Source organism: Mobula hypostoma, chromosome 5 (genome assembly GCF_963921235.1).
Source record: "Mobula hypostoma chromosome 5, sMobHyp1.1, whole genome shotgun sequence".
NCBI lineage: Eukaryota > Metazoa > Chordata > Chondrichthyes > Myliobatiformes > Myliobatidae > Mobula > Mobula hypostoma.
Genome location: NC_086101.1, coordinates 79162430 through 79174766, shown reverse-complemented (window position 1 = coordinate 79174766; position 12337 = coordinate 79162430). Strand labels below are relative to the sequence as shown.

The 12337-nt window shown below is 38.0% G+C and overlaps 1 protein-coding gene across 3 annotated transcripts in view; it reads left to right on the top strand.

Moving 5' to 3' along the window:
* epc2 (enhancer of polycomb homolog 2 (Drosophila)) overlaps positions 1-5672 on the top strand; it is a 58071-nt gene extending 52399 nt beyond the window's left edge. For all 3 annotated transcript variants that reach the window (XM_063048591.1, XM_063048590.1, XM_063048592.1), the window contains 2 exons: positions 2608-2941; positions 4732-5672. In XM_063048591.1, coding sequence (XP_062904661.1) covers positions 2608-2941; positions 4732-4801 — 404 coding nt within the window. In that variant the 3' untranslated portion in view covers positions 4802-5672. The remainder of the gene's footprint in view (positions 1-2607; positions 2942-4731) is intronic.
* The last annotated feature ends 6665 nt before the right edge of the window (positions 5673-12337 follow it).

Below are 12337 nucleotides of genomic sequence, written 5' to 3'. Positions count from 1 at the left end.
CAATGGAATGGTAGAGCAGGCTGGATAGGTTGAATGCCCTAATTCTGCTCCTAGGTCTTTGGTCTTATCCTATATCATTCCTAATTCAGCTATGCTCTAATGAATAAGGTCCCAGCTACATCGTCAAATCTCACTTCTGCTCTTTCTGTCTTATTATCATCTTTCCTATAGCAGGATGACCAAAACTGAACACAATATTCTAAATGCAGCCTACCAATGTCTTGTACAACTGCAGCATAACATCCCAACTTCTACACTTGGTGCCCTGACTGATGAAACATGTCAAAAACTGCCTTCAGCACCTTATCTACTCGTGATGCTACATTCAGGGAGCCATGTAGTAGTATCCCTAGGTCTCTACAACACTACCCAGGACCCTACAGTTCACTGTGAAAATCCTAAAGTAATTTGCCTTCCCAAAATGCAACACTTCCCACTTGAATTCAACTCCATTTACTATTCCTTAGCCCACTTTAAGAATCCTCTGGAATTCCTGATAAATATTCTCACTTACTACTACACTTCCTATTTTAGTGCCATCTGCTAAATTAACCATGCCTCATAACGTTCTCATCCAAATCACTGATACAGATGACAAATAGTAGTGGGCCTAGCTCTGACCCCTGGTGCGCACTAGTAGTTATGACCTCCATTCTGAAAAATGCTCTCACACCATCACCCTTAAGTCAATAGTGTATACATTTAACTTGCTCACTTGAGATCTCATGTAACCTAACTTTCCACAGCAGCTTACTATGTGGAACTGGCCTGCCCTTATTGACCATCTCGCTTACTGCTTCAAAAAAAAACAATCAAATTTTTGAAACAAGATCTCTGCACGTAAAGCCATGCTGACTATACCTAATCAACCTCTTGACTTTCCAAGTGCATGTACATTTTATCTCCTCAGAATCACATCCAATAACTTACCTAAATAGATGTTGGACTTGTGGTCTATAGTTCGCAGGTTTTCTTTTGCAACTCTTCTTGAATAAAGGCACAATGTTAGCCACTCTCCAATCCTCTTAATACTTCACCTATTGCTAATAATGGATATATCTCAACCAAGGCTCCTGCAGTTTTATTTTTCTCTAGCTTCTCACTATAGTCTAGAATATATCTGATCTGGACATGTTTTCATGCTTTTTAAGACGTCCGGTACCTCCTCTTCTGTAATGAAGACAGCCCCATTAACTATCTCAAGTTCCAGGATCTTTATGCATATATAGTAAATATAGGGGAAAACATTCATTAAGAAAGTCGGCCATCTTACGTGGGTGCAGACAAAGTTATCCACTTTGGTCTTTGAGGAGCCTGTTCTCTCTTTAGCTACTCTTTTTTCCTAATGTACATAAAATATCTTTGGTTTTTCCTTAATCTTCTCTGCCAAAGCTATCTCATTTTCCCCTTTTTGTCCTTATGATTTTCTTTTTAAGAATACTCCTGAATACCTATGCTCCTCCAGGGGTTTATTTGATCCCAGCTGCCTTTACCTGACCCATGCTGCCTCCTTTTGCCTGACCCAGAGCATCAGAATCTGTAGTCATCAGTGTTCCCTACTCCTGCCAGCTGTGTCCTTCAGCCCAGTAGGAATGTGCACATCTTGAACTCTCATTATTCCACTTTGCAAAGCCTCCCACTTTCCAGACAAGCTCAATGTTGCAATTGAATTTGCCTTCACTACTACCCTGGTAATGCATTCCAGGCCCCAAGTCTCACTGAATTAGGAAAAAAAAACTTTCCTTGTCCTACTTTGTTCTTTTCTCTTCCATTCTGTCCTCCTGTTCGTGGTTTTTAGTATGTCTGTCAATTCTCCTCTCAACTTCCTCTGCTCCAAGGAGGAAAATCTCAATTTCACTAGTCTATTCACATTACCAAAGACCCTCATCCTTGGAAACTGCATTTTTACCAAAGTAATAAAATCTTTGTGTCTTTCCTAAAATGCATTCTATAAAACTGAATACACGTGGCCAAGTCAGTGTTTTGTGAAGATTCATGACTTCCTTGCTTATGTACTCTTAAGTCCAGGGTTTTTCTTTTACAGTGAACATTGCACATACTCCCTTGAACTCTTATGCTTCCTACCAAAAACTAATATTTTGTATTTCTCTGCATTAAATTTTGACTGAAACTTCATTGATTTTCATCAAAATATCTGTCCAGTTAGATATTATTTACCTTTGAGGAAAGTCAACATGGATATGTTAATCAATTCACATTTGTCCCGATAAAGATTAATAAAATTGGGTGTATAGCTCATTTAGAACCTCATTTATGCTTTCTGTCTAATAAGGCAAAAATCGATCCAATATCCCTCTATCTTATGCTCAGAGTTACACTGTTGTCCCACATGACCATCTCCCTCCCTCAGTAACCTTTTGGATGATCTTCCCCTAATGCTTAAAAAAAATCCAGTTAATCTAATTCCGATTACAAGCTTTTGAAACTTTTACTACGTATTTGTATCAGCAAAGAGATTTTTGATCCTCTTTTGTATTTAAAGACTTGAACATTGAATCATTTGGAAAATTATTCAGGAAGTAAATTATTTCAGCGTTTTGATGTGTGAAGTCTATTCTTAATTGATTTTCATGCTTATCTTCGCAGGCACCTATAAAAATCTTCAACCTTCGAATGTTACTTCATCCTCCAGTCCTGGATTATCTACTGTACAACTTATAAGAACTGTCAATCGCACCTCAGCAAATCATGTGTTCCCTGCATTGCGCACAAGCAGTCCTCAGTCATTTCCTGTGAACAATTCCTGCATAGGAACTGCTGTGCGTCTGAACAGTATGAATGTGGTTACTCCTGTCAATGTGCATCTCAGTGCAAGGACTTCAGCACCTTCTCCTTCTGCCTTAAAGCTGGCCACAGCAGCTACTAGCCTTGACAGGGTGCCAAAGGTGACCCCCGGTAGTGCCATCAGTAGCTTGGCTAGGTAAGTAAAGATAAACACATTCAATGTGGATGTGATTAGGGTGAACTACTTGTGCTCTTTGTTGTGTGTAGATCAAGATGCTTCCTGCATATTTGAATGTGGATATTGTAAAAATATGTTAAATGTTTTGAAATCTGCCAGGTTAGCTTTGTGGCTGGGGAATCTGTACTGTCATGGTCGTTCAGCAAAGAACAAACCTGTTGAGCTTATTGAGTCTAAGTTGAGTCAACTAACCATTTACACTTAATGCAATTTTTCCCTACATTCTGACCAGCTCTTCCGCTTGCAGATTTTACCACTCCCCTACACACTGTGGGATAAATTCAAGTGCTCATTTAACCTACCAGCCTGCATCTCTGGGATGTGGGAAGAAACTAGAGCAGTGGGAAATCTTCATGGTCACTGGGAGAACATGCAAATTCCTTGAGCTGTGACACATCAGATGTATAGTAGCTAACTGCTGTGGGACCCCATGTCTTTCCTCCTTCACCCCTCAGGTCACAGAAGGAAGGAGAGTAGCTATATAAGATGGCAAGAAGGAGAAAGCCATTCAGTTGAAATTAAGTTAAATGTTTAACTTCTTGAGGTTATTCTCAACAATATTAAAAGATCTGTTGCTATTTGAAGTTTATTTAGGTTCCTGAAAATGCATAGCCAGATTGTTGTTGCTGTTAAACAGGTTTCAATTTTATTTTCATTTTATCTATTGCCCTTGAAGGTCCTTTAAAACAATGGAAGGTTAATAGCTGTAACTTGGAATTATTCAAAGATTATAAATCATATCCTGAAATAGATATTTTTGAGGCTTTCAGATAACATGCAAATCCTGAGCTGAGTTTTAGGTTTGAAATCAGAATCGGGTTTGTTATCACTGTCATACAGTATGTCTTGAAATTTGTTATTTTGCAGCAGCAGTAGAGTGTAATACATAAAATATATAGTCTACAATAAGAAATATGTAAAAGATAGAATAGTGCAATGGGGAGCAAAATCGGTGAGGTATCATTCGTGGGTCTGTTTAGAAATCTGATGACGGAGGGGAAGAAGCTGTTCCTAAAATATTGTGTGTGTCTTCAATCTCCTTCCTATACCACCTCCTTGATGGTTGCAATGAGAAGAAGGCACATCCTTGGGTGGTGGGAGTCCTTAATGATGAATACTACCATTTAGAGGCATCACCTTTTGCACATGTCCTCAGCAGTGGGGAGGCTTGTGCCCATGGAGCTGGTTGAGTTCTCAACTCTCTGCAGCTTATTCCAATCCTATGCAGTGTTCCCTCCATACCAGAATGCCCTCCACTGTACATTTGTAGAAATTTAGTAGTCCTTGGTGTCATACCAAATTTCCTCAAACTCCTAATGAAATACAGCCACTGATTAATGAATTTGCCCATTTAAGACTGATGATTAATTTTTTTTTCCTTTCTGGAAATGATTCTTTGGAGCACTTCTTCAAGGTGGTGAGAATCTTTGAATATTTTTAAGTAAAAGTTGGATAACTTTAAGTCAAAAGTTAGCAGGAATGGCAGGAACGTGGCATTGAAATTATAATGAAATCGGACGTAACCGATTTGAATTGCAGAGTCGGCCAGGTAGCCTATTCCTGTCTCTTGGTTATCTGTTTGTATGGAAAATGCAATGATCAATTGTAATTATTTATGTCATCAGAAATAGGCCAAACAGTAATCAAAGTTAAAAATTGGGATCATTTTAAAGTAAATTTAATGTTTCCTTTATATTTTTTATGCTATATGGAGGGCGCAAATATAAACATGTTTTTTTAAATTACAGGGAGAGCAGTGAACCAGAGAGATTATTGAACGGTATTGCAGACAAGACGGTAGCTATGGAGGTGACATAATGATGTCCAAAGTGCTTCATCTAAGATGTACGGTGATGGAAGCCTTGTATTCCAGCCAGAATTTGGAATAAGGCATCTGATTGATTACAGTTGTTAAATGTGGACCTGAATGGTGTCATTATCATAAATGTATAAAAATTGTCTATATAAATGTAAATTTTGTAAAGTTCAGGTGATCACTACCTTGTACAATAGTTTATTTGTATCATCATATGTATTTCTGTTACTTGAATACTAGATATTCATCATGCTTTGCACTTGAAATTACAACAGAATGAAAATGACACAAATCTATGGGATCATGAGCATGAAATTGGGATCCTTTTGTCACTTGTTTTAACTATTTATTTTGCCATGTTTACATTTTGTAACTTGTACAAATCAACTTTGTGCTTTTAAAAAAAAAAATTTAAAGATATTTAGGTAGGCCATGTAAATCCTTGTCATTTTTTGTACATTGTAAAGTTTTCACTCAATTTTTTTTCTCTCAAATTGAATAGATTGATGTTTGGTAAATATTAAGTGACATTTCTTTATCAGACATTTAAGTCAAGACAAAAAAAATAGTATTTTCTATTGTTTTGGAGGGCGAGGGTAGTGAAACAGAATTGAAGATTATCAACTTCCATTTTGCTCCTTTTCCTGTGGCTGCAAGGCAAGTAACAGGTTAGAAAGACTGTCTGACTTTTATGTTTGGACTAGTGTTTTTATGAGTTTATACAATTACTATTACATAGGCCTTTTCAACAGTATTAGTATTGGAATGTTAGTGTCAGCACTACATCAGACAACTTCCTTGTTACTTGATCTTGTTAAGTGAAAAAAATGCAGGGAAATTAAACATACATATCAGAATATTTGTTTTGTCTAGAATTATTTCTCAAAGCAAAAGATGCATAGTTATCATAAAACTGACATATATTGATCACTGTGTCGCAGTAATGGTTTTGATGCAACAGAACCTAAAAGTAAAATAACCAGTTCTGTAATTCTTTACAGCTTTGCAGGAAAGGTTTTGATGCTGTTTGACCCTTTCATATGTGCTACTGTGCAAAATCTGCACTTGTTTCTGGAATAGTGTGAAACAAATACTTTGATGTCGGTGATATTTGAGATAAAGGTGTGGGATTTCTGAAAGGAACAATTGTTGGCACAGCTGCCTGTGACTTGCTAGGGTGATGTGTTCAAGTTTCTAGGCAAACCACCAGCAAAATGAGACTTAACAATGAATCCACATGGTCATGGTTTATTGAACCAAACCAGCCATTTTGTATTGGTAAACTGGTTTCTTATTGCCATATGTACGGAGTACTGCTTTTCATGCCATCCATACAGATCATTTCATTGAAACATTTATATTGAAGTAGTACAGGGGAAAACATTAATAGAATGCAGAAGATATATACAGTGGCATGCAAAAGTTTGAGCACCCCTGGTCAAAATTTCTGTTACGGTGAATTGTTAACTGAGTAGAAGATAAACTGATCTCCAAAAGTCATGAAATTAAAGATGAAACATTCTTTTCAACATTTTAAGTATTATTTTTGTTCTGTACAATGTTAGCGTGGAAAATAAGGAAAGTAGCACCATGCAAAAGTTTGGGCACCCCAAGAGATTTGAGCTCTCAGATAACTTTTACCAAGGTCTCAGGCCTTCATTAGTTTGTTAGGGCTGTGGCTTGTTCACAATCATCGTTAGGAAAGGCCAGGGGATGCAAATTTCAAAGCTGTATAAATATCTTGACTCCTCAAACTTTGTCCCAACAATCAGCAGCTATAGGCTCCTCTAAGCAGCTGCCTAGCACTCTGAAAATTAAAATAATTCATGCCCACAAAGCAGGAGAAGGCTATAAGAAGATAGCAAAGCGTTTTCAGGTAGCCGTTTCCTCAGTTGATAATGTAATTAAGAACTGGCAGTTAACAGGAACGGTTGAGGTCTGGAAGACCAAGAAAACTTTCTGAGAGAACTGCTCATGGGATTGCTAGAAAGGCAAATCAAGACACCTGTTTGACTACAAAAGTCCTCCAGGAAGATGTAGCACACTGGTGCACTGTTGTACTGTGCAGTGACACCTGCACAAATATGACCTTCATGGAAGACTCATCAGAGGAAACCTTTCCTGCGTCCTCACCACAAAATTCAGCATCAGAGGTTTGCAAAGGAACATCTCAACAAGCTTGATGCATTTTGGAAACAAGTCCTGTGGACTGATGAAGTTAAAATAGAACTTTTTGGCTGCAATAAGCAAAGGTATGTTTGGAGAAAAAAGGGTGCAGAATTTCATGAAAAGAACACCTCTCCAACTGTTAAGCATGAGGGTGGATGGATCATGCTTTGGGCTTGTGTTGCAGCCAGTGGCATGGGGAACATTTCACTGGTAAAGGGAAGAATGAATTAAATTAAATACCAGCAAATCCTGGAAGCAAACATCACACTGTTGTTAAAAAAAAGCTGAAGATGAAGAGGGTGGCTTCTACAACAGGATAATGATCCTAAACACACAATGGACTACCTCAAGAGGCGCAAGCTGAAGGTTTTGCCACGGCCCTCACAGTCCCCCGACCTAAACATCATTGAAAATCTGTGGATAGACCTCAAAAGAGCAGTGCATGCAAGACGGCCCAAGAATCTCAGAACTAGAAGCCTTTTACAAGGAAGAATGGGTGAAAATCCCCCAAGCAAGAGTTGAAAGACTCAGCTGGCTACAAAAAACGTTTACAAGCTGTGATACTTGCCAAAGAGAGTGTTACTAAGTACTGACCATGCAGGGTGCCCAAACTTTTGCTTCAGGCCCTTGTCCTTTTTTCTGTTATTTTGAAACTGTAAAAGATGGAAATAAAAAAAAAGTAATCTTGCTTACAAATGTTAAAGAAATGTGCCATCTTTAACTTTATGCCTTTTGGAAATCAGGTCATCTTTTACTTGCTTAGCTGCTCACAGTAACAGAAATTTTGACCGGGGTGCCTAAACTTTTGCATGCCACTGTAGCTGCAGACAAAATGGAGTACCCTAATGAAGTAGGTTGTGAAATTAAGACTGCATTCTAGGCAACCATTCAGTGAGATAGAAGCTGTTGTTGAGCCTGGTGGTATGTGCATTCAGACTTTTGTATTTTCTGTCCAATAGGAGGAGGTAGAAGAGAACATTGTTCAGGATGAGTAGAATCTTTGATTATGTTGACTGCTTTATCAAGAAGTGTAGACAGTCTATGGAGGGGAGGCAGATTTCTCTGATATGCTGAACTATGTCCACAACCCTGCAGTTTCTTGTGGTCATAGGCAGAACAACTGCAACACCAAGCTGAGATTAATCTAGAGAAGATTCTTTCTATGGTGCATTGATAAAAACTTTTGAGGGTCAAAGGGGGCATGCCAAATTTCTTTAGCCTCCTGAGGAAGTAGCAACAGTGGCCATGACATCCTCATGGTTGGCCCAGTACTGGCAGTTGGTGTACATTCCTAGGAATTTTAAGCTGTCAGCCTTCTTGATCTCAGCACAGTTGATGTAAACGGGAGCATGTGCACCACCCGCAACTTCCTGGAATCAATGACCATCTCTTTTGCTTGCTCACATTGAGGGAAAGTTTGTTGTCAAGAAGCCAGGTCACTAGGCTCTGTGTCCTTGACGTAATGTCATTTAAGATCTGCTGCACTACAGTGCTGTCACCTACAAGCTTATATCACTGAAGTGTGAAGAGCACCAGGATATAAATACAATGATATCTGCTTGGAACAGAAGAAATGGAGATCACATCTATGCCCTAATCTGCTATAATTGACTGAAGTTAAACTGAATCTTAACTAATTTCAGCTGAGATTCAGTTGACTGTAGGCTGGTTCATATGGAGGTGGAAACAGCTGGATTTGCAAAAATATGTAATTATTTTGCAAGAATAAAATGACAGAGCACTTCTGAGCAATCAGGATAAAGTTCATATTAACCATATAACAATTACAGCACGGAAACAGGCCATCTCGGTCCTAGTCCATGCCGAACTCAATCTGGTGTTACTCTTACATTTAGTCTGGTGTGACAGTTTTCATGGGAGAATGCATTGAGCAAGGAGAATTTGAACCAGTATAAAATATTATGGAATCAACAGTTATGGCACACTGTTCAAAATTCTACAATCTTCATCTTATTTTACTATTCCACTTGTATGTGGCTGGAAAATTATACTGATGTTGGTTTACATCTGTTACTGGGCTTGTCTCTTGATTCAAAGAAGCTTTGTCATTTCTAGCCTGTCCCTGCATTCAGACATATCTATAAAAGACTCACTTTTTATATTTTCTGTAACTCTTCACGATGCTAGTTCATGTAAGATGCTTTTATCCTACCCAATTTCCAGACTCTCCTTTCAATTTATTAGTACAACTTTAAATTAAATATACAAAGGACTTTTTCAACCAGCAGTTTTCAATTTAGTGAAACAAATTGTGTCAGATTGACAAATTACTAGCTTGTATGAAATGCGTTTGTTTAAAAGTCACATTTCTAGCTTTTCAAGTGTCACTTTACTTGGAACCACAAAAATCCAGTGGTACAGTCTCTGGTCTATAAAATTACTTCCAGCTTTTGTGACTGTACTGAAAATATTGGGTTGGAAGGCTGACAAGAAATGCAGTTAATATTTATAAAATTGTATGTCCTAAATTTCATAAATCAATTTTTCAGCATTCATCATTATCTTTAATCATAAATGTGAATGCATTTTTGTTCAAGCAACACATAAAAATTGCTGGTTTTATGTGTGTTGCTTGAAATTCCAGCATCTGCAGATTTCCTCGTGTTTGTGCATTTTTATTCGGGCTTTTTTTTAAATGTGCAATTGTACATTGAAACAATTCAGGAAATTGCAAATTGGGCAGTGACAGTGTGGAAGAAAATCAATGCAAAGTCACTTTCTCCACATAATTCCTGACCTGCTGAGTATTTTCTGTTTTACTACAGATTTCCAACAGTCATGAATTTTGCGCTTCTAGACAAAATTTGTTAAACATATCCCTATGTTCCCACTGACAATCATTAAAATCAGGTTCAGCGTCAGCAAGTTCTTTGGATTTTATAGTCCAGTAGTGTGGTATTTGAAGATTGCTTCAACTTAATATGCAATGTTAATGGAATACTGCAACACAGAAACAGGCCCTTCTAGTCCAAGCCAACTTAATCTGCCTCGTCTCAACTGCCTGCATCTGGACCATATCCCTCCAAGCCCCTCCTAACATTGTACTTATCCAAACTTCTCTTAAGTGTTACTATTGAGCTCACATCTACCACTTATACTGGCAGCTCGTTTCACATTCTCACCTCCCTCTGAGTGAAGAGGTTTGCCCTCAGATTCCCCTTAAATATTTCACCTTTCACCCTTGACCTCTAGTTCTAGTCTCACTCAACATGAGGAAAAGCCTGCATGTATTCTCCCTATAATATACCCCCCTCATAATTTTGTGTAACTATAAGATTTCTTCCCTTATTCTCTTGCGCTCCAGGGCATAAGCCTTTCCTGAAATGTCAGGTCCTCGAGACTCAACAACATCTTTTGTAGATTTTCTCTGCACACTTCCAAACTTATATATTTCTTGTGGTTAGGTGGCCAGAACTGTAAACAATACTCTAAATTCTGCCTCACTAACTTACAACTTCAACATAACATCCCAACTTTATTCGGTGTGCTGATGTATGAAGGCCAATGTGCTACTATATCTGTGATGCCACCTTCAAGAAATTATAATCTGTATTGCTAGGTCCCTTCGTTTTATGGCATACCTCACTGTGTACGTCACTTCATGGTCCCAAAGTGCAAACTTCAAACTTGCTGCATTAGACTATTTCTGCCATTTTTCAGCCCATTTTCCCAACTGGTCAAGGTCATGCTGCAAACATTGATAGCCTTCCTCGCTGTCCACTACACTCCATCCCACCTGGAATCATGGTGTTATCTGCAAATTTGCTGATCCAGTTTACCATATTATCACCTAAGTCACTTAAACAGACCCAGCACTGATACCTGTGGCACACTATTAGTCACAGATCCCCTGTGACTAACCAGCAGAGTGGTTAATTCAAAAAATTTCTCAGGTAAAGAATGCTTTTGTAAGCATTATAGAATGTGTTCCACAGCATACCTTTTTTCTGTATTCACTTTTGTAATTAATGGTAGCTCATGCTGTTCATTGCCCTTTTTCCAGACTACAGAAAATCGTGCTGAAGATTAAAAACTCAATTAAAATAGAAAATATTACTATTTGGCATTGGAGTGTTCAATTAATGCTCATCAATTTAGTTCTGGGCTTTTGATGAAGCAATGCTGAGAAGGGTAACAAGTATGTGTTTACCTCCTTTATGTATTGATGAATTAACCCTGAGGTAAATACTCTAGAATGACTTTAGTACTGCGGAAGTACAGCATTTCTGTGTGGAAATGAGCTAATGATTTTCATATCCTGATTTTAAAATTGCCATGTGTTGCTTAAAATTTTCAGCTATTTCAAGATTTGGTAATGATTTATTCCATATGTATCCCTGAACCAACGCAACACTCTTAGTTTGCAGTGTTCTCACTGTTATAGTAGAAGCGGCAGCCCATTTGTGTAGTGCCTCGCAACAGATGGTAATGTGATAGCCAGTTACATTTGTAATGACGATTGAGGGATAAATCTTAAGTTCTACTGCTCTAGTTTGATGTGATGTGTTTTACCTGTAATCAGAAAGTAAAGTAACGTGTATTTACCATTCCATCCAAGAGATCTTGCTCCTGTCAATGCAGCGCTTGAGTTCTGCATTTGAACATTTGGTGTTCTATACTGAGTAGTTAATACATACCAAATGATTTGGATAATTGTTGTTAAAAGTATGTTGTTGAACAAGGAATTTGGATGCTGCATCACTCCTGTGTACCTTCACGTTATTGACATGGATTTAATTTTCATAATTGGGCAGAACTTAGACAAAATATTCTACGTGTATTTGTAAGATTATGCAGAAACTTGAGTTAAAAAATCTGTCCAGGTAATGTTTCCTGGAGTTTTCAGAATTGTACACGGGGACATTTTTCTCCTTTATAAGCATCATCAGGTCCAGAACTAGTCTTCTTGGATCTTTTAGTTTTCTCGGTAGTCTAGTAATATCTGGACTACTCTGATTGTAACATCAGCCCCACATCCTTATCTAGCATGTTAACCTTTCAACCCTTATCAAATATCTACTTGGCCTTTAATATTATTAAAAGATCTGCTTTAATTATCCTCAGGAAGTGCTCCAAAGAATTATGACTCAGAAAAAGTTTTGGCTTGTGTTTCTTTAAATGGGTGACTCTTATTTCTAGATTCTGGGCCAGCTTGAAAAATGGCAGATGGAATTCAATGAAGACAAATGTGAGGTGTTGTAAATGGTGGACAAACAAGGGTAAAACTTCTACATTGAGCAGCAGAGCACTGAGGACTGTGATAGAATAAAGGGATCTGGAAATACAGATCCCTAATTCCTTAAAAGGTGTCACAGAGATAGGTTTGTAAAGAGAGCTTTTGTCACACT